At 42.4% G+C, this 21,517-nt stretch overlaps 1 protein-coding gene across 2 annotated transcripts in view; it reads right to left on the bottom strand.

Annotated features, from left to right (window-relative positions):
* Positions 1-4,548: 4,548 nt before the first annotated feature.
* LOC139376567 (monocarboxylate transporter 12-B-like) overlaps positions 4,549-21,517 on the bottom strand; it is a 33,098-nt gene continuing 16,129 nt past the window's right edge. The window contains exons 3-7 of one of the 2 annotated variants that reach the window (XM_071119307.1): positions 10,098-10,241; positions 9,317-9,905; positions 8,105-8,364; positions 7,105-7,308; positions 4,549-6,781 (exon numbers count right to left, since the gene is read on the bottom strand). In XM_071119307.1, coding sequence (XP_070975408.1) covers positions 6,753-6,781; positions 7,105-7,308; positions 8,105-8,364; positions 9,317-9,905; positions 10,098-10,241 — 1,226 coding nt within the window. In that variant the 3' untranslated portion in view covers positions 4,549-6,752. Of the gene's footprint in view, positions 6,782-6,824; positions 7,309-8,104; positions 8,365-9,316; positions 9,906-10,097; positions 10,242-21,517 lie in introns of those variants that run through there. The other variant, XM_071119306.1, reaches the window with a different exon arrangement.

The raw sequence follows: 21,517 nt of genomic DNA, 5'->3' as shown, positions 1-21,517 counted from the left end.
TTGTCACAACACGATTGGCTCAAACACATTAAGAAGGAAAGAAATTCTACAAATTAACTTTTAATAAAGCACACTTGTTAATTGAAATGCATTCCAGGTGACTACCTCATGCAGCTGGTTGAGAAAATACCTAGTGTGTGCAAAGCTGTCATCAAGGCAAAGGGTGGCTATTTGAAGAATCTCAAATATAAAATGTATTTTGATTTGTTTAACACTTTTTTGCTTACTACATGATTCCATATGAGCCTCTAGTCCCACTCAACATGCCTCAGATAGCTCTTTTGTCCCACCTCCAAACACATGCGGTGACCTCAGCCTGCATAACTAGTGCGTCCAGAGATGCAACCTCTCTTATCGTCAGTCAATGCCTAGGTTTACCTCCACTGTACCCACACCCTACCACACCCGTCTGTACATTATGCCCTGAATCTATCCTACCACTCACAGAAATCTGCTCCTTTTATTCTCTTTCCCCAACGCACTAGACGACCAGTTTTGATAGCCATTAGCCGTACCCTTATCCTACTCCTCCTCTGTTCCTCGGGTGATGTGGAGGTTAACCCAGGCCCTGCGTGTCCCCAGGCGCTCTCATTTGTTGACTTCTGTAACCGCAAAAGCCTTGGTTTCATGCATATTAACATCAGAAGCCTCCTCCCTAAGTTTGTTTTACTCACTGCTTTAGCACACTCCGCCAACCCTGATGTCCTTGCCATGTCTGAATCCTGGTTTAGGAAGGCCACCAAAAGATTTCCATCCCCAACTACAACATTTTCGGTCAAGATAGAACTGCCAAAGGGGGAAGAGTTAGCCTGCAAAGTTCTGTCATACATTCCAGGTCTATGCCCAAACAGTTCGAGCTTCTAATTTAAAAAATGTATTTCTCCAGAAATAAATTCCTCACTGTTGCCGCCTGTTATAGACCCCCCCTCAGCTCCCAGCTGTGCCCTGGACACCATATGTGAATTGATTGCCCCCCCCCCATCTATCTTCAGAGTTCGTTCTGTTAGGTGACCTAAACTGGGATATGCTTAACACCCTGGTAGTCCTACAATCTAAGCTAGATGCCCTCAATCTCACACAAATTATCAAGGAACCTACCAGGTACAACCCTAAATCTGCAAACATGGGCACCCTCATAGATATTATCCTGACCAACTTGCCCTCCAAATAGACCTCTGCTGTTTTCAATCAGGATCTCAGCAATCACTGTCTCATTGCCTGCATTCGCTATGGGTTTCGCAGTCAAACGACCACCCCCATCACTGTCAAACGCTCCCTAAAACACTTCAGCGAGCAGGCCTTTCTAATTGACCTGACCCGGGTTTCCTGGAAGGATATTGACCTCAGTAGGTCCTGTCAGTAGAGGATGTCTGGTCGTTCTTTAAAAGTAATTTCCATCACCATCTTAAATTAGCATGCCCCTTTAAAATGTACAACTAAGAAAAGATATAGCCCTTGGTTCACTCCAGACCTGACTGCCCTCAACCAGCACAAAAACAACCTGTGGCGGACTGCACTAGCATCGAATAGTCCCCGCGATATGCAACTTTTCAGGGAAGTTAGGAACCATTACACGCAGTCAGTCAGGAAAGCAAAGGCTAGCTTTTTCAAACAGAAATTTGCATCCTGTAGCTATTACTCCAAAAAGTTTTGGGACACTGTAAAGTCCATGGAGAATAAGAGCACCTCCTCCCAGCTGCCCGCTGCACTGAGGCTTGGTAACACTGTCACCACCGATAAATCCACAAATTTCAATAAGCATTTCTCTACGGCTGGCCATGCTTTCCTCCTGGCTACCCCATCCCCGGCCAACAGTTGCACACCCCCCGCAGCTACTTGCCCAAGCATCCCCAGCTTCTCCTTCACCCAAATCCAGATAGCAGATGTTCTGAAAGAGCTGCAAAACCTGGACCAGTACAAATTAGCTGGGCTAGACAATCAGGACCCTCTCTTTCTAAAATTATCCACCGTCATTGTTGCAACCCCTATCACCAGTCTGTTCAACCTCTCTTTCATATAGTCCGAGATCCCCAAAGAGTGGAAAGCTTCCGTGGTCATCCCCCTCTTCAAAAGGGTTTACTCTCTAGACCCAATCTCTTACAGACCTATATTCATCCTGCCCTGCCTTTCTAAAGTCTTCGAAAGCCAAGTTAATAAACAGATCACTGATAATTTCGAATCCCACCATACTTTCTCCGCTGTGCAATCCGGTTCCTGAGCTGGTCACGGGTGACCCTCAGCCAAGCTCAAGGTACTAAACGATATCATAACCACCATCGATAAAAGACAGTACTGTGCAGCCGTCTTCATCGACCTGGCCAAGGCTTTTGAATCTGTCATTCTTATCGGAAGACTCAATAGCCTTGGCTTCTCAAATGACTGCCTTTCCTGGTTAACCAACTACTTCTCAGATAGAGTTCAGTGTGTCAAATCGGAGGGCCTGTTGTCCAGACCTCTGGCAGTCTCTATGGGGGTACCACAGGGTTCAATTCTCGGGCTGACTCTTTTCTCTGTATATATCAACGATGTCGCTCTTGCTGCGGGTGATTCCCTGATCCACCTCTACGCAGACGACACCATTCTGTATACATCTGGCCCTTCTTTGGACACTGTGTTTACAAACCTCCAAACAAGCTTCAATGCCATACAACACTCCTTCTGTGGCCTCCAACTGCTCTTAAACGCTAGTAAAACTAAATGGATGCTTTTCAACCGCTGCCCCCACCCGACTAGCATCACTACTCTGGACGGTTCTGACTTAGAATATGTGGACAACTACAAATACCTAGGTGTCTGGCTAGACTGTAAACTCTCCTTCCAGACTCATATTAAACATCTCCAATCCAAAATTTTAATCTAGAATTGGCTTCCTATTTCGCAACAAAGCATCCTTCACTCATGCTGCCAAACTTACCCTCATAAAACTGACCATCCTACTGATCCTCGACTTCGGCGATGTCATTTACAAAATAGCCTCCAACACTCTACTCAGCAAACTGGATGCAGTATATCACACTGCCATCCATTTTGTCACCAAAACCCCATATACCACCCACCACTGCGACCTATATGCTCTCGTCGGCTGTCCCTCACTACATATTCATCACCAGACCCACTGGCTCCAGGTCATCTATGTCTTTGCTAGGTAAAGCTCCGCCTTATCTCAGCTTACTGGTCACGATAACAACACCCACTCATAGCACGCGCTCCAGCAGGTATATCTCACTGGTCATCCCCAAAGCCAACACCTCTTTTGCCACCTTTCCTTCTAGTTCTCTGCTGCCACTGACTGGAACAAATTGCAAAAATCACTGAGGTTGGAGACTTATATTTCCTTCACTAACTTTAAACATCAGCTATCTGAACAGCTAACCGATCGCTGCAGCTGTACATAGCCCATCTGTAAATAGCCCATCCAATCTACCTACCTCATCCCCATATTGTTTCTATTTACTTTTCTGCTCTTTTGCACCTCAGTATTTCTACTTGCAAATCATCTGCACATCTATCACTCCAGTGTTAATTTGCTAAATTGTAATTACTTCGCTACTATGGCCTATGTATTGCCTTATCTCCTCATGCCATTTGCACACACTGTATATAGACTTATTATTATTAAACTTTTTTTATTTATATTGTGTTATTGACTGTACGCTTGTTTATTCCATGTGTAACTCTGTTTGTGTTGCACTGCTATGCTTTATCTTGGCCAGGTTGCAGTTGTAAATGAGAACTTGTTCTCAACTGGCCTACCAGGTTAAATAAAGGTGAAATAGAAAAATAAAGAAATGTGTTCTTTCATAGTTTTGATGGCTTCACTATTATTCTACAATGTAGAAAATAGTAAAAATAAAGAAAAACCCTTGAATGAGAAGGTGTTCTAAAACTTCTGACTGGTAGTGTATGTTGTCGAGCATGAACCTGCAGGAGCGGGTCACTGCTTTGATGTTTGCAGAGAATGATAGGGTGTTGTCCACGGTCACGCCAAGGTTCTTTGCACTCTGGGAGGTCGACTCTGTGGAGTTGTTAACCGTGATGGATAGGTCTTTGCGCGGGCAGGCCTTCCCCTGGAGGAAGAGCAGTTCTGTCTTGTTGAGGTTGAGCTTGAGGTGGTGGGCCGACATCCAAGTTGAGATATCTGCCAGGCATGCGGAGATGCGTGTCGCCACCTGAGTGTCAGAAGGGGGGGGAAGGAGAAAAGTAGTTGAGTGTCATCCGCATAGCAATGATAGGAGAGGCCATGTGAGGATATAACCTTGCTTAAATAAAACAAAGCATTTTTAACCGTGAGTGAGCCTTTTCAATTATGTTTTTTTTTATTTCACCTTGTCTCACATTAGTTGTGCAGATGTATTTATGAAGATCTTGCACTTATGGTTATGAAAACTGCATGTTTCTGTGTGGAAATATGGTTTGCGTCATTTGAAGATATAGTTGTGAAATGTATATTATTGTATTCTATATGTGCTTTTAGGTTTATAGGCTTTTACTGCACTTTTATTTACAATACACTTACAATACACAAATGGCTATATTTCCACTACTGTATGATTTAAAAAAATAATTTTATTTAAAGAAATATCAACATAAATTCTTAGGTTTCTTCTGGACATTGTAAGAGAATACATTTAAATTGTGATAGATTCCATTTAGCAGAGGCTTCTATCCAAAGGGACTTACAGTCATGGTTGGATACATTTTACGTATGGTCGCTGGAATTGAACATACTACCCTGGTGTTACAGGCACCATGCTCTACCAACTGAGCTACAATGACATAGTGGTGGCTTTGCAATTAATCCAAGGATACCAGGACACCTCCCCTTTCATCTAACTCCATTAAACCCTCTGTGGAAAAGGTTCTACATGGAACTGAAAAGGGTTCTAGCTGGAACCAAAAATTGCTATTCAAAAGGTTCTCTTATGGGGACAGTAAAACACTCTTTTCGGTTCTACACTGAACAAAAATATAAACGCAACATGCAACAATTTCAAAGATTTTACTGAGTTACAGTTCATATAAGGAAATCAGTAAAATTAAATAAATCCATTAGGCCCTAATATATGGATGTACCATGACTGGGAATACATATATGCATCTGATACCTTAAAAAAAAAAAGTGAGCGTGATCAGAAAACCAGTCATTATCTTGTGTGACCACCATTTCCTTCATGCAGTACGACACATCCCCTTCGCATGGACTTGATCAGGCTGTTAATTGTGGCCTTTTGGAATGTTGTCCCACTCTTCTTCATTGGCTGTGTGAAGTTACTGTTATTTATTTAAATTATTTAACCTTTATTTAACTATTGTTGGTAACTGGAACACACTGTCCTACACGTCGATCCAGAGGACCCCAAACATGCTCATTGTGTGACATTTCTGTCGAGTATACAGGCCATGGAAGAACTGGGGACATTTTCAGCTTCCAGAAATTGTGTACAGATCCTTGGGGCATTATCATGCCGAAACATGAGGTGATGGGGGAGAATGAATGGCTTGACAATTGGGCCTCAGGATCTGAAGTCGGTTGCGATGCTGAACTGCAGTCATGTCAAGACCCTGGTAAAGACCACAGCTTCCCTGAGATGGTTTCTGACAGTTTGTGCAGAAATTCTTTGGTTGTGCAAACTCACAGATTCATCAGCTGTCCGGGTGGCTGGTGTCAGACGATCTCGCATGTGAAGAAGCTGGATGTGGCTGGCGTGGTTACACGTGGTCTGCGGTTGTGAGGCTAGTTGGATGTAGTGTCAAATTCTCTAAAAAGACATTGGAGGTCTTATGGTAGTAAAATGAAAATTCTAGTCTCTAGCAATAGATCTGGTGGACATTGCTGCAGTCAGTAGGCCAATTGCACGCTCCCTCAAAACTTGAGACATCTGTGGCATTGTGACAAAACTGCACATTTTATAGTAGACTTTTATTGTCTCCAACACAAGGCGCACCTATGTAAGTATCACACTGTTCAATCAGCCTCTTGAGGGGTTGGATTAAATGCGGAAGACACTTTTCAGTTGAATGCATTCAGTTGTACAACTGACGAGGTATCTCCTTTTCCTGATATGCCTCACCTGTCAAGTTAATGGATTATGTTGGCAAAGGAGAAATGCTTACTAACAGGGATGTACATTTAAGAGAAATAAGCTTTTTTTTGTGAGTATGGAACATGGAACCAACACTTTACATGTTGTGTTTCTATATATTTTTCAGTGTAGATAACACCTTTTTTTCTAAGTGGATCCAATGTGTGTTATGAAGTCATATGGCTGAGATGGCCTATAGCTTTTACGTTAAGCTCAGAAAGGTCAGGACAAGGGTTGTTCTAATATGGAACAAGATAATTGTCCTCCTAGCCCTCTGGTGTAACTACAAAGTAACAAGTGGCAATGAAATAATACATTTTGTATATCTTTACAAAACTATACATTTGGTGTACACATGTAAAGCAAATCATCCTGTCTTTTAATGTCATCAATTATTGTATAGGAAATTGGTATGAAAATGCATATACCTTTATAAATGAATAATGACTAATTCATTATTAACTTCTAAGTTCCAGTCTGAAGGAAGTTCCCATTATCATTCATTTCAATAGATCATAGTCGTTCACAAAGGAGTGAAAGACTATGGCTGACCTCCCATGTCAATATCAAGTATTTACGAAACAACTGGAAGACTGTTGTCTTCAGAAATAATCTATTACAAACACCCTGTCTGAATCTTCAGATATTGAAATTGATCAACTTCTTCCGTTACATTTGGATTGACAGACATGGAAACCCTGAAAGAGAAAGGCACATAAAATGAGCAATAATATCACAGCTTTGATAGACAGATCAGAAGGAAAATTCCATATTTCAACTGAAGCTGTTCTGGTTCCGGCGGAATTCTTTACATTCCATTTAAGTGTCCATTTATAATGGCTCATTCTGAGGAAAATCAATCCCAAACTTGAACTACCACGCTAGATTATGTGTACCAATTGACCATCGTTTCTCATAATCTTCAATATACTTTGGTATTCCAACAAAACAAATGCAAAACTACACAAAAGCGTCCAATGTTAAGAATTTGCTGTGTTGATTGAAGGGTTCACATCTTTACTTGAGGCTATGTAGAAGTCTGATCGGCTGCCTTGACAAGGATCCTGTTTGGGGTCTGTGTCTTTATTGTTTTTTCTGTGCTTTTGGGTCCTGCGACAGTGGCGTATCCCAGTCACTGTGCTGATGACCAGCGAGCTGGAGATGAGGGCAAAGCCACTGAGGAAGAAGGTGGCCGTGTAGGTGCCTGTGGTGTCAACTAGCCAGCCTGCGGAGGGAGGAGGAGGAAGGAGATATGAACATTCACTTAGGCTTTAACTTGATGGATGGAAGACTTGCTGACTATAATGTATGTGTTAATAAATACAAAATAAATCATTTTTAAATCAGTAAAAGTACCCTGGTGGGTAATTTAACAAGCTATTGGTGCACTTAATGCAACATTTTTGCATCCAAGACAAAAAAAAACATTTTACATAACGTGAATATCTAACATCCATGGTGTACTCTTCAGGCCGGTTTCCCGGAATGGTTTAGTCTGTTCCCGGGAAACCAGCCCTACATGACAAAATATTGATTTAATAACTCTACAACTCCTAAATCATTTCCGAATCAGGACTGAATAAGCGGGTCACTTAAGAATGACATAAGGTATACTATAAGTGACATTGTTTGCTGTTGCATTTTCTCAAAGAGACCAACAGGCTTGCTCTACCTGATGAGAGGGAGTATATGAGAGGTCTAGAAAGAAGCCCACTGGGCACACAATGGTTAAATCAACTTTGTGTCCACGTGGAATAGATGTTGAATTGACATCTGTGCCCAGTGGGAGGTAAATGTCTGCTCATTGTTTGCTGCTCACAAATGTGGTATTTGGCAAAGCTTTTAGTGAAGCAATAACAATGGCCCAAACACGGCTTTTTTTACCAGTAAAAGCTTTCATAAAGACCACTTTTGCGATCAGCAAACAACGCGTGGACATTTACTCCCATATCTTTTGTTCACCGCCTGTGCTATGAACGGTTAGTACTTAATCTTTTTCCTTTCAACACAAGGACACTCACCTCCTATTGGAGGGCTGAGCAGGTAAGGAATGGCATGTAGGAAGTACACAATCCCCAGAGCGGAGGAGAGGTTAGTTGTCCCCACAATGTCTGAGGTCACCACAGGTATGAGGGCCACGTAGGCGCCATCGAAGTACCCATAAAGCACAGAGAAAGGCACCAGCAGGGCGAACGTCCGCAGGAGAGGGATGAAGAGGCAGCAAAGTCCCTCCATGCCCACTGCAATCATGTAGCACACATTACGATACTTCTTCAGGCACCTGGGGGGGGGGGGGGGGGGGGGGGAGAAGAAGAGGGCATACAATCAGTCTAAAAACACATCCTACTGGGCACAATGGTTGAATCAACGTTGTTTCCACGTCATTTCAATGAAATTACATTGAACCAACGTGCACTAGACGTTGACTTGACGTCTGTGCCAGGTGGGATATTTCCCATATTGACCATCTGAATGATCTGCGGCTCAACTGTTCATGTCCTTACAGAAAAACTTCATGATTTAAGGTGGAAAATCACATTATCACATTAACTTCACATAAGATCAGATGTGATCACATGAAAATGTGTTTTTGGAACAATTCACGTGATCATGTGAAATTAATGTGGGTTTTCTTAGAAGTGTGACTTCTTTGATGAAACCAGCTGTTTTCACCTTCAAGATAAAATTGGGTAACAGCTCCATTTCTTAGAGCAGGGCTCTCCAACCCTGTTCCTGGAGAGCTACCTTCCTGTAGGTTTTCAATCTAACCTCAGTTGTAACTAACCTGATTCAGCTTCAATCAGCTAAGTATTAGAATCAGGTGCACTAGATCAGCGTTGGAGCGAAAACCGACAGGATGGTACATTAGGTTTCCAGGAACAGGTTTGGAGATCCTTGCTTAAAGGTGAGACTACAAAAACTAGGTGACAGTTCAGTAAAAAGTGACACTGCAAAAACCAAGTGAAAACTGAATAAGAAAAGGCTGGATCTGTATTTATGTTAAAGCATGGCTTCTGATTTCATACAAACTCCAAGTGGAATGTTGCAGAGGAAGACCTACAGAAAGACACAACTCAACAAATACAGGTATGTTTTGGACCTGTCTTCCAGTCCAAATAAAGGAATTGCGGGCCTATCAAAGAGCAAGGCGGGACAGAGGCACTCTTCATGGAATTAAAATACCCTTGTTGTGGTGGCATGTTCAATGGAACAAAATCTTAATTCAGGCCTACCTCCTGTCTACGAGCCAGCCGAAGGTGATGTTCCCCACGATGTCTATGACCCCCAGGATAGACATGAGGAAGGCGGCCTGGTGGTGGCTTACGCCCACATCCAGTGCGTAGGGCACAAGGTAGACAAATGGCAGGCTGCAGCCGCTGGCTAGGAACAAGAAGCTCACCGCCAGCATCAGGAAGTCCGGCATCAGCAGGAAGCGGTACTCCTGCATAGACTTAAAGCAGCGGCTGTCTTTACTGTTGTTAATCGCCAGAGGTTCCTCTAACGTGCTCACCACCTGAGCTTTGACCCTATATCCACAGTCAGTATCCAACGGGACCGGACCATGGGCCTCCTCTTCTTCTTTCAGAGTGATAGGGCGCAGTAAGGCCCCACAGACACACAGATTGGAGACAACGCCCCCCAGGATGAGTAGGGCCCCGCGCCAGGAGTAGTGCTCTATGAGCAGCTGGACCACAGGGGCCAGGATGAAGGTCCCGATGCCACTACCTGACATGGCGATCCCGTATGCCAGGGCTTTCCTCTCACAGAAATATGACCCCACCATGGCAATGGCAGGGGTGTAACAGAGGGAAAATCCAATACCTGAAAATCAAAAGAGGAAAAGGTGGTTGTTGGTATGCCATGATCCATACTAGGGCATGTTTTTGGTACAGTATGTCTACCCAGTATCCCTGAATTATATGACGTGGGATTTATAGGGGTTCCTAATGATGCTGCAGTTGCCCTTTTAGGTGCCTGTCTGAGTGGGTCAGGAGGATGTCAGGGAGGACCCACCTGTGAGGACCCCCAGGCTGAGGTACAGGTACTCCAGGCTGGTAGCGAAAGAGCTGAGGACCAGGCCGATGGAGGACAGGAAGCCCCCAAGGATCACAGCGATGCGGCACGAGAGACGGTTCCCAATGAAGCTGCCTAGAGGAGCTTCAATCACAACACAGTACACATGTTAGTATGGGACTGTGCAGGCACGTAACTTGAGCTGGGTAGGGGGGGGGCTTTTCATCGGTCTGCATGTATTGCTTTAGTCTGCATTAACAGTTCAGCAGCACGCACTACCCCTCTCTCTCTCTTTCTCTTTGTGGTGTTTGCTGAGGCGAGGTAGCTACATGTTTGGAAAGATTAAAGCGAGTAAAAGTCAATTAACATTTTATACATGTATTCCTATGTTGTTGTGTAACTAGCAAACTATTGGTGATGAGATAACATTGTGTAAAAATAGTTTTATACCGAGTGATACTGATGCATGCAAAATTAGGTTGGCTATTTTTGCTAGGCTAACGTTAGCTAGCTACCTAAGCTTGCAACAAAAGCACAGTATGGTGATCTTTCCCTTTTGAATTGCAGTTTTAGATGAGCAGCACTTAGTGAGTCAGTGTTCACCCTACAGAAAAAGTAGCTTTGCCCGTAATGGAGGTGCCAACATCAAAGAGGAGAAAAGTACAGAGCATAAGATATTTTGGGGGAGTGCAGAGTACTGTAAATCAAAATCAAATCAAATTATATTCGTCACATGCTTCATAAACAACAGGTTTGGACTAATAATGACATTTTTACATAGGGGCAATTTTCCCTCTAAACTGAGCTGCACCTCGGACTGCCATACAGATGAAATATCAGCCCGCACAGAGAATCACGAGATTGAATTTCACTTAAGTTTCTAGAGTACTCTCTCATGATTCAGGCCTGTACTCAACACAGACCGGTGCGCCATAACCAATCAGAGCTGCAGTAGGCCTATATGCAAATAGACATAGCCATATTTGGATCATTCATTTGAACTGGACAGCATGAGCAGTCATGAGTAGATGCGCTTGTTTTGAGATCAAAGCGAGAACTGCATGAAGCAGTGGTGTAAAGTACTTTAAGTATGTTTACTTAAGTACTTGAAAGTAACTCTTAAGTAGTTTTTTGGGGTATATGTACTTTACTAATTATATTTTTGACCATTTTTACTTTTACTCCACTACATTCCTTAAGAAAATACAGTGCCTTGCGAAAGTATTCGGCCCCCTTGAACTTTGCGACCTTTTGCCACATTTCAGGCTTCAAACATAAATATATAAAACTGTATTTTTTTGTGAAGAATCAACAACAAGTGGGACACAATCATGAAGTGGAACGACATTTATTGGATATTTCAAACTTTTTTAACAAATCAAAAACTGAAAAATTGGGCGTGCAAAATTATTCAGCCCCTTTACTTTCAGTGCAGCAAACTCTCTCCAGAAGTTCAGTGAGGATCTCTGAATGATCCAATGTTGAACTAAATGACTAATGATGTTAAATACAATCCACCTGTGTGTAATCAAGTCTCAGTATAAATGCACCTGTACTGTGATAGTCTCAGAGGTCCGTTAAAAGCGCAGAGAGCATCATGAAGAACAAGGAACACACCAGGCAGGTCCGAGATACTGTTGTGAAGAAGTTTAAAGCCGGATTTGGATACAAAAAGATTTCCCAAGCTTCAAACATCCCAAGGAGCACTGTGCAAGCGATAATATTGAAATGGAAGCAGTATCAGACCACTGCAAATCTACCAAGACCTGGCCGTCCCTCTAAACTTTCCGCTCATACAAGGAGAAGACTGATCAGAGATGCAGCCAAGAGGCCCATGATCACTCTGGATGAACTGCAGAGATCTACAGCTGAGGTGGGAGACTCTGTCCATAGGACAACAATCAGTTGTATATTGCACAAATCTGGCCTTTATGGAAGAGTGGCAAGAAGAAAGACATTTCTTAAAGATATCCATAAAAAGTGTCGTTTAAAGTTTGCCACAAGCCACCTGGGAGACACACCAAACATGTGGAAGAAGGTGCTCTGGTCAGATGAAACCAAAATTTAACTTTTTGGCAACAATGCAAAACGTTATGTTTGGTGTAAAAGCAACACAGCTGAACACACCATCCCCACTGTCAAACATGGTGGTGGCAGCATCATGGTTTGGGCCTGCTTTTCTTCAGCAGGGACAGGGAAGATGGTTAAAATTGATGGGAAGATGGATGGAGCCAAATACAGGACCATTCTGGAAGAAAACCTGATGGAGTCTGCAAAAGACCTGAGACTGGGACGGAGATTTGTCTTCCAACAAGACAATGATCCAAAACATAAAGCAAAATCTACAATGGAATGGTTCAAAAATAAACATATCCAGGTGTTAGAATGGCCAAGTCAAAGTCCAGACCTGAATCCAATCGAGAATCTGTGGAAAGAACTGAAAACTGCTGTTCACAAATGCTCTCCATCCAACCTCACTGAGCTCGAGCTGTTTTGCAAGGAGGAATGGGAAAAAAAATTCAGTCTCTCGATGTGCAAAACTGATAGAGACATACCCCAAGCGACTTACAGCTGTAATCGCAGCAAAAGGTGGCGCTACAAAGTATTAACTTAAGGGGGCTGAATAATTTTGCACGCCCAATTTTTCAGTTTTTGATTTGTTAAAAATGTTTGAAATATCCAATACATGTCGTTCCACTTCATGATTGTGTCCCACTTGTTGTTGATTCTTCACAAAAAAATACAGTTTTATATCTTCATGTTTGAAGCCTGAAATGTGGCAAAAGGTCGCAAAGTTCAAGGGGGCCGAACACTTTCGCAAGGCACTGTATATACTTTCTTCTCCATACATTTTCCCTGACATCCAAAAGTACTCGATACATTTCAATGCTTAGCAGTACAGGAAAATAGTCTAATTCACGCACTTAAAGACAATATCCCTGGTAATTCCTACTACATCCGATCTGGCGGAATGACTAAACACAAATACTTTCTTTGTAAATTATGTCTGAGTGTTGGAGTGGGAACCCTGGCTATCCATAAATTTAAAAAACTAGAAAATCGTGCACACTGGTTTTCTTAATATAAGGAATTTGAAATGATTTATACTTTTGATACTTAAGTATATTTTAGAAATTACATTTACTTTTGATACTTAAGTATATTTAAAAACAAATACTTTTAGACTATTACTCAAGTTGTATTTTACTGGGTGACTTTCACTTTTACTTGAGTCATTTTCTATTACGGTATCTGTACTTTTGCCACCCCTGGCATGTGCACATTTGTTCATATTCTTTGCTAGTTAGTTGTTAGCCCAGTTCTAGCTAATTTCAACAATGGGGGAGTGGTTGCTTCCTACAAGAGCACAAAATGTGTGCATTTCTAGCCATCTTTGAAAATAGCTTTTTTTTTGTCTTAAAGGGGCAGTGTTGTACTTTGAGACCGTCTTGATTAAGCTAAGTAGCCAATAGGCAGAGGGTAGCATCATTTATCTGATTCTCTGTATTCGTGGTATGGGAATAATAATGAATTATATTTTATAAAGTGGTTTCTTGCATCAAACAACACAACTTTTTCAGTCACCTCGTCTGAAGGACAAGTGGGTAAACAGGTTAATGTCAAGCCCTGCATGTTTTTTTCAAAGGTCTCATGGATTGTAGGTCTACATTGAACACCACGCATTTGCTGCTACTGTAGATTGAATGATAGAACAGCTATTTCCATGTTAAAATGTCATGGGATGCATTTTTCTCATCGTTGTTTATTTTAGGCCACTCTGCTAGGCCTACATTATGATCAAGTAGCCTACTTGGCCACTGCTAAAACTGTAACTTAAAGCGGGAACAGCCTCAGTGTTTACAGTAAATTGCACAGGAAATTGCACAGAAATTTCACAATGTTCAAGTTTGTGCTTCGAAGACCTGAAATTTGCTCAGTGCTGAATTTTTTTTGAGGGAATATTGCTTGCGGGCCCTTCCCAACAACGCATAGAGAAAGAAAATAGAGAAATAATAGAAAAGTAAAACATGGAATAATAGAAGTAATAATAGATACACAATGAGTGACAATAACTTGGCTATAGACAAGGGGTACCAGTGCCGAGTCAAAGTGCAGGGGTACGAGGTAATTGAGGTGGATGTGTACATATAACTAGGAACAAAGTAGCAGATAGTAAACAGTAGCAGCAGTGTATGTGATGAGCCAAAATGTTTAGTGCAAAAACTGGTCACTGCAGATGGCTATTTGGTTAACTGTTTAACTAACTATTTAGCAGTCTTATGGCTTGGGTGTAAAATCTGTCTAGGGTCCTGTTGGTTCCAGATTTGGGCGGCTGGAATCTTTGACAATTTGTCTGGCCTTACTCTGATACTACGTCCTCTATACCAGAGGACTTGGATGGCAGAGAGCTCAGACCCAGTGATATACCGGGCCTTACGCATTACTCCCTCCCTATAGCGCCTTACGGTCGGATGCCGTGCAGTTGCCCCACCAGGCGGTGATGCAGCCAGTCAAGATGCTCTCAATGGTGCAGCATAGGGTGTGTGTGTCTCAGTCACCAGATCTCAACTAGAGGTCGACTGATTAATTGGAATGGCCGATTAATTAGGGCCGATTTCAAGTTTTCATAACAATCGGAAATCGGTATTTTTGGATACCGATTTGGCCGATTTAAAAAAAAAAAATTGTACACCTTTATTTAATCCTTATTTAACTAGGCAAGTCAGTTAAGAACACATTCTTATTTTCAATGACTTATGGATGCCACCCGTTAGATAAAATACGGAACGGTTCCGTATTTCACTGAAAGAATAAACGTCTTGTTTTCGAGATGATAGTTTCCGGATTCGACCATATTAATGACCTAAGGCTCGTATTTCTGTGTGTTATTATGTTATAATTCAGTCTATGATTTGATAGAGCAGTCTGACTGAGCGGTGGTAGGCAGCAGCAGGCTCATAAGCATTCATTCAAACAGCACATTCGTGCATTTTGCCAGCAGCTCTTCGCAAGCACAGCGCTGTTTATGACTTCAAGCCTATCAACTCCCGAGATTAGGCTGGTGTAACCGATGTGAAGCTCTGAGACTTGGAGTGGTTGTTCCCCTTGCTCTGCAAAGGCCGCGGCTTTTGTGGAGCGATGGGTGACGCTGCTTCGAGGGTGGCTGTTGTCGTTGTGTTCCTGGTTCGAGCCCAGGTAGGAGCGAAGAGAGGGGCGGAAGCTATACTGTTACACTGGCAATACTAAAGTACCTATAAGAACATCCAATAGTCAAAGGTTAATGAAATACAAATGGTATAGAGAGAAATAGTCCTATAATTCCTATAATAACTACAACCTAAACTTCTTTCCTGGGAATATAGAAGACTAATGTTAAAAGGAACCACCAGCTTTCATATGTTGTGAGCAAGGAACTTAAACGTTAGCTTTCTTACATGGCACATATTGCACTTTTACTTTCGTCTCCAACACTTTGTTTTTGCATTACTTAAACCAAATTGAACATGTTTCATTATTTATTTGAGGCTAAATTGATTTTATTGATGTATTATATTAAGTTAAAATAAGTGTTCATTCAGTATTGTTGTAATTGTCATTATTACAAATAAATTGTAAAAATGGGCCGATTAAACGGTATTGGCTTTTTTTGGTCCTCCAATATTCGGTATCGGTATCGGAGTTGAAAAATCATAATCGGTTGACCTCTAATCTCAACCCAATGTGTGTGTGTGCGCGTGTCTTAGTCAACAGATCTTAACCCACACACACACACTTATGGGAGATTCTGGAGTGGTGCCTGAGACAGAGATTTCCACCACCAGTAACAAAAGGGTAATCACCAAAGCTTATTCCAGACACTTGCATAATCTATGCGAAGGTGCATTGAAGCTGTTCTGGCAGCTTGTGGTGGCCCAATACCTTTATGTTGGTGTTTCCTTTATTTTGTCAGTTATCTGTAGCTAGCTAGCTAATTACACTGTACAATTCATAATAGACTGGTACTAGCTAGCTAGCTAGCTACAGTGCATTTGAAAATCATTCAGACCCCATGACTTTTTCCACATTTTGTTACATTACAGGCCTGTTCTAAAATTGATCATCAATGTACACACAATACCCCATAATGATAAAGGAAAAACGTTTTTATTTTTATTTTTTACATTTCTGCAAAAATTGAGCTCAGATTGTGTCCATTGATCATCCTTTAAGATGTTTCTACAACTTGATTTGGAGTCCACCTGTGGTAAATTCAATTGATTGGACATGATTTGGAAGGGACATACCTGTCTATATAAGGTCCCACAGTTGACAGTGCATGTCAGAGCAAATACCAAGCCATGAGGTCAAAGGAATTGTCTTGTAAAGCTCTGAGAGGCAAAGATCTGGCGAAGGGTACCAAAACATTTCTGCAGCATTGAAGGTCCCAAGAACACAGTGGCCTCCATCATTCTTAAATGGAAGAAGTTTGAAACCACTAAGACTCTTCCTAGAGCTGGTCACCCGGCCAAACTGAGTAATCGGGGGAGAAGGGCCTTGGTCAGGGAGGTGACCAATGGTCACTGACAGAGTTCTAGAGTTCCCTGTGGAGATGGGAGAACCTTACAAAAGGACAACCATCTCTGCAGCACTCCACCAATCAGGCCTTTGTGGTAGATTGGCCAGATGGAAGCCACTCCTCAGTAAAAGGCACATGACAGCCCATTTGGAGTTTTCCAAAAGGCACCTTAAGACACCAGTCTATATAAGGTCCCACAGTTGACAGTGCATTTCAGAGCAAAAACCAAGCCATGAGGTCGAAGGAATTGTCCGTAGAGCACCATGACAGGATTGTGTTGAATACTTATATAAATGTAATATTTCCCTTAAATTCTTTAAATACATTTGATAAAATGTCTATAAACCTGTTTTTGATTTGTCATTGTGGGGTATTTTGTGTAGATTGACGAGGGCAAAAAATATGTAATACATTTTTGAATAAGGCTGTAACATAACAAAATGTGGAAAAAGTTCAGGGGTCTGAATGCGTTCCGAATGCACTGTACACATAATGCCAGCCAGTAAATCAATAATTTATCTAATAAAAGCAGAATCTAATTAATGTTAATAAGCTAACCCCATTGTTAAGGCCAGACATTTTTGTCATATGATAATGGTATTTGGTCATATGATTATGGCAGGGATCAAAGGCAGGCAGTAGAGAGAGTGACAGAGAGAGAGCATCGACCATGCTGAGGCAGGGAGAGGACAAACGGGTCATCATCAACTCCCCATCTTTGCCGACTGTAGCCCAAGTGCCATAACACATGTTGTTGCCTACATTCTGATTTAATTTGGTTGTCATGGCAGGGGTCAGAGACAGGCAGTAGTGTGACGGCCTTGAATTTGTCTGAACAGTCTCAGTGCTTCTCCTTCCAATAGGGCGGTTCCCCTTTTAATTCCCTATTAAATAGCCAGCATCAGCTAAGCAAAAGTGGGGTTGTGATGGTGGTGCAAATGAGGATGTGTTCAACCCTCAGTTCCGAAGCTTTTTTACTCTGTTTTGTTGTATTTCAAAGAGTGCTTTGTAGCCTTGTCTCAAGTTTAACCACCAGGATCGGATCCAATCACATCTCAGTTTGTCTCCGCTGTTTCTTCATGGCCTTTCTCAGCTGGAGATCTGTTGGCTGATTGGATTGTCTGACTGACCGACTGACTACAACTTACTTGCATATGGTATTTAATTTGTTTGAGTATGATTTATACCGTGTTGAGTTATGTGGTCAGTTGTAGTTAAAGACTACTGAGATTTGATACTCTTTATGGTTGTGTGGCAAAAGAGTTTGATATTGTGATTGTATGATTGAGACTGGGTTTAGCTACAGTTTATTAACGGACAAACATTGCGTGACTAAGGTCACTTGGGTTCACTGAACTCCTTTACCGAGCTGGACTTTTTATGCCTGAGATACGGGACTTTTCTTGAGGAACCAGAGATCATTGATTGTTATATTATTATGTGTGTGTGTGATCATGTATTTTGGTAATACAACCAATGCAAAAGAACACAGTGTTTTGAAGTTATTTCCAATGTTTTAAGAGTTTATGAAAAGTGTATGTCCACACTGACTTTTACATGAGTCCTTTGTATTGGTGTAGACCTAACGGACCGGATGGGACTCATTCCCTCTCAAACTAAAAGGAGAAATCTATATTTTCTTTGGTAGGCACAACCTACCTGGCACCCTACAAACAATAACCTCAAGTCAAAACCGTTACAGTAGAGGGAACGAGAGCACCGCCCATGTTGATGTAGGGAGAGGACAAACAGGTCATCAGGTGAGAATTTGAGTTACAAGGCACTATCAGTCCCCCAGACCCCCTTAGAAGGGGTGTTGACACCGAAACATGTTGACCCTGACCCCCACCAATATACATCATAAAAAGTTACGCCCTTCGGATTGTGTATTGCACTAGAGCAGTACATAGTGTCTTACTTGTTTTTATCCAAGCAAATGTCTGGCAAACTGTTGCCAAAAGACCGGTGTATGAATGATTTGTAGCCCAGGGGGAATATGGGCAAACCAGCTCTTTACTTTTCTCACACCCTGACACGATAAAACACATGCAGATACAGGAAAAAAGGGTGGAACACCAATTTAGCATAATATTAAGCTCCGATAAGATACACTACATGAACAAAAATATTTGGACACCTGCCTGTTGAACATCTCATTCCAAAATCATGGGCATTAGTATGGAGTTGGTCCCCCTTTGCTGCTATAACAGCCTCCAGTCTTCGGGGAAGGCTTTCCACTAAATGGTGGAACATTACTGCCGCGACTTGGGATATTAGGCTTGGCTCATAGTCGGCATTCCAATTTATCCCAAAGGTGTTCAATGGAGTTGAGGTCAGGGCTCTGCGCAGGCCAGTCAAGTTCTTCCACACCAATCTCGACAAACCATTTGTGTATTGACTTCACTTTGTTCACAGGGGTATTGTCATGCTGAAACAGGAAAGGGCCTTCCCCAAACTGTTGCCACAAAATAGGAAGCACAGACTCATCTAGAATGTCATTATATGCTGTGGTGTTAATATTTCCCTTCACTGGAACTAAGGCGCCTAGCCCTAACCATAAACAGCCTCATTCCTCCTCCACCAAACTTTACAGTTGGCATTATGCATTGGGACAGGTAGAGTTCTCCTGGCATGCACCAAACCGAGATTTGTCCGTCGGACTGCCTGATGGTGAAGCGTGATTTATCACTCCAGAGAACACGTTTCCACTGCTCCGGAGTCCAATTGCGGCAAGCTTTACACCACTCCAGCCGATGCTTGGCATTGCGTATGGTGAACTTAGGCTTGTGTGCGGCTACTTGGCCATGGAAACCCAGTTCATGAAGCTCCCGCCGAACAGTTCTTGTGCTGACGTTGTTCCAGAGGCAGTTTGGAACTCGGTAGTGAGTGTCGCGGAAACACGATAGTGAGTGTCGAGGAAACATGATTTTCAGCGGTCGGAGGACCTGTTCAGTGAGCGTGTGTGGCCTACCACTTCGCGGCTGAGCAGCTGTTGCTCTTAGATGTTTCGACTTCACAATAACAACACTTACAGTTGACCGGGGAAGTTCTAGCAGGCCAGAAATTTGATGAATTGACTAGTTGGAATGGTGGCATGCTATGACGGTGCCACGTTGAAAGTCACTGAGCTCTTCAGTAAGGCCATTCTACTGCCAATGTTTGTCTATGGAGATTGCATGGCTATGTGCTCAATTTTATACACCTGTTAGAAATGGGTGTGGCTGAAATAGCCAAATCCACTAATTTGAAGGGGGGAGTAACTCACCAACTGATTTCGGTCTTATGTAGCAAAATTATAATTTATTTTAAAAATTGGATAAAAGTAGAGACTCAGAGCTACATAATGCTATATCATACACTGCATTTGAGGAAACAATGGGAACGTAATTCTGCTTTGAAAGTTGGTCAACTTGTAAACTCACCTTTGAGAAAACCGTCTTTCAATGTTTTGGTACTTCTATTGGAGAGCCCTTATTTGTCTACACCCATTCAACATTGTTCACAGCCTCTTAAGCCTTAGTCAAGAGTTCTGTACAAACTTGGCAGCTAATTCCAGACAACTAAGAGAGCGAGAGAACAGCTAACTGAACATACCTCGCCCTAGCAGAGCTGGTTAGGCTGTTATGTTATCTAGAGCATTGGTGACTGCAACTGTGCTGTCAGATTGTCCGTTCGTAAATTCAGAGTGTTTCACGTTCAGAGCGCTCCGGTCAATAAGTAGGATTGGTGGGATGAAAATGGCGCCGTAGAGAGAACACAGTGTTTCAGCGAGCTCTCGTGGCATTCGTAAATTTATATTTTTACATTAATCTCCTAGCTTGAAAAAGTGGTAGAATTGGCTAAATAAGTTACCATATAATGAGTCTTGACGACTTTTTCGCAAAAATCTCTGACAACATGCCCAACAAAACTACTAAGAAGTCGATCAAAACCCCCACCCCTGTGGATGTGCATGAGGAGCTAGCTAACGTTAGCGAGGCTAGCACCATTGCGGATACAGGCACAATGGACCTGGTGATTCAAAAGATGACTGATAACATTACTAAAGTGATCGATGCTAAGATAAGAACGGTCTTGGAAGCAATAGCAGGCCATTCAGCTGAACTACAGAGGGTTGTGGAACGTGTTGTTGAGGCGGAAGGAAGAATTGATGCAGTGGAAACTTCAACTACATCTATGGACGCTAAGCTAAAAGCACTTGAGAAACAGGTGCGTGAAATGGCGGAGCACATTGACGACTTGGATAATCGAGGACGCAGATGCAATATTCGTGTTGTGGGACTCCCGGAAAATTCTGAAGGGACACGTTCAGTAAAATTCTTTGAGGAATGGATCCCTGGCTACCTACAAATGGACACTAAGGCTGGCCGTGTGAAGCTGGACAGAGCCCATCGCTCTCAAGCACCGATACCCGGTCCCAATCAGTGCCCACGGCCGGTGGTTATAAAGTTCCACAACTTCACCGACAAGCAGCGCGTCATGGATGCGGCTAGAAACATCGGCTCTGATGGTAGTCAACGTAAAAGTCCTAAGGTTTCATTCTTCAATGATTATTCCACGGCGGTTGTACGAAGACGCAAAGCGTTTGATGAGGCGAAGGCTCGACTCAGGAGAATGAATATGGACTACGCACTGTTGTACCCGGCCACATTGAAGATTATGGTCAACGGATCACCTAAAAAGCTCTACACACCTGAAGAGGCTGCTGCGTTTATTGACTCTCTCGGGTAAATAACTTTTAAGCTGCACCTCAGCAGCATTGGATAACTTTGTTTATTTTTGGTTGAATCTGATCATGAAACAGTGACGTGAGTCCTCACGTACTTCGGCTCAGTAATATTCGTATCTTTATTATTTTTCTTGC

The sequence above is a fragment of the Oncorhynchus clarkii genome, chromosome 20 (assembly GCF_045791955.1).
Source record: "Oncorhynchus clarkii lewisi isolate Uvic-CL-2024 chromosome 20, UVic_Ocla_1.0, whole genome shotgun sequence".
Taxonomy (NCBI): Eukaryota; Metazoa; Chordata; class Actinopteri; order Salmoniformes; family Salmonidae; genus Oncorhynchus; species Oncorhynchus clarkii.
The sequence above is the reverse complement of the archived record's forward strand: the minus strand, read 5'-3'. Positions and strand labels throughout refer to the sequence as shown.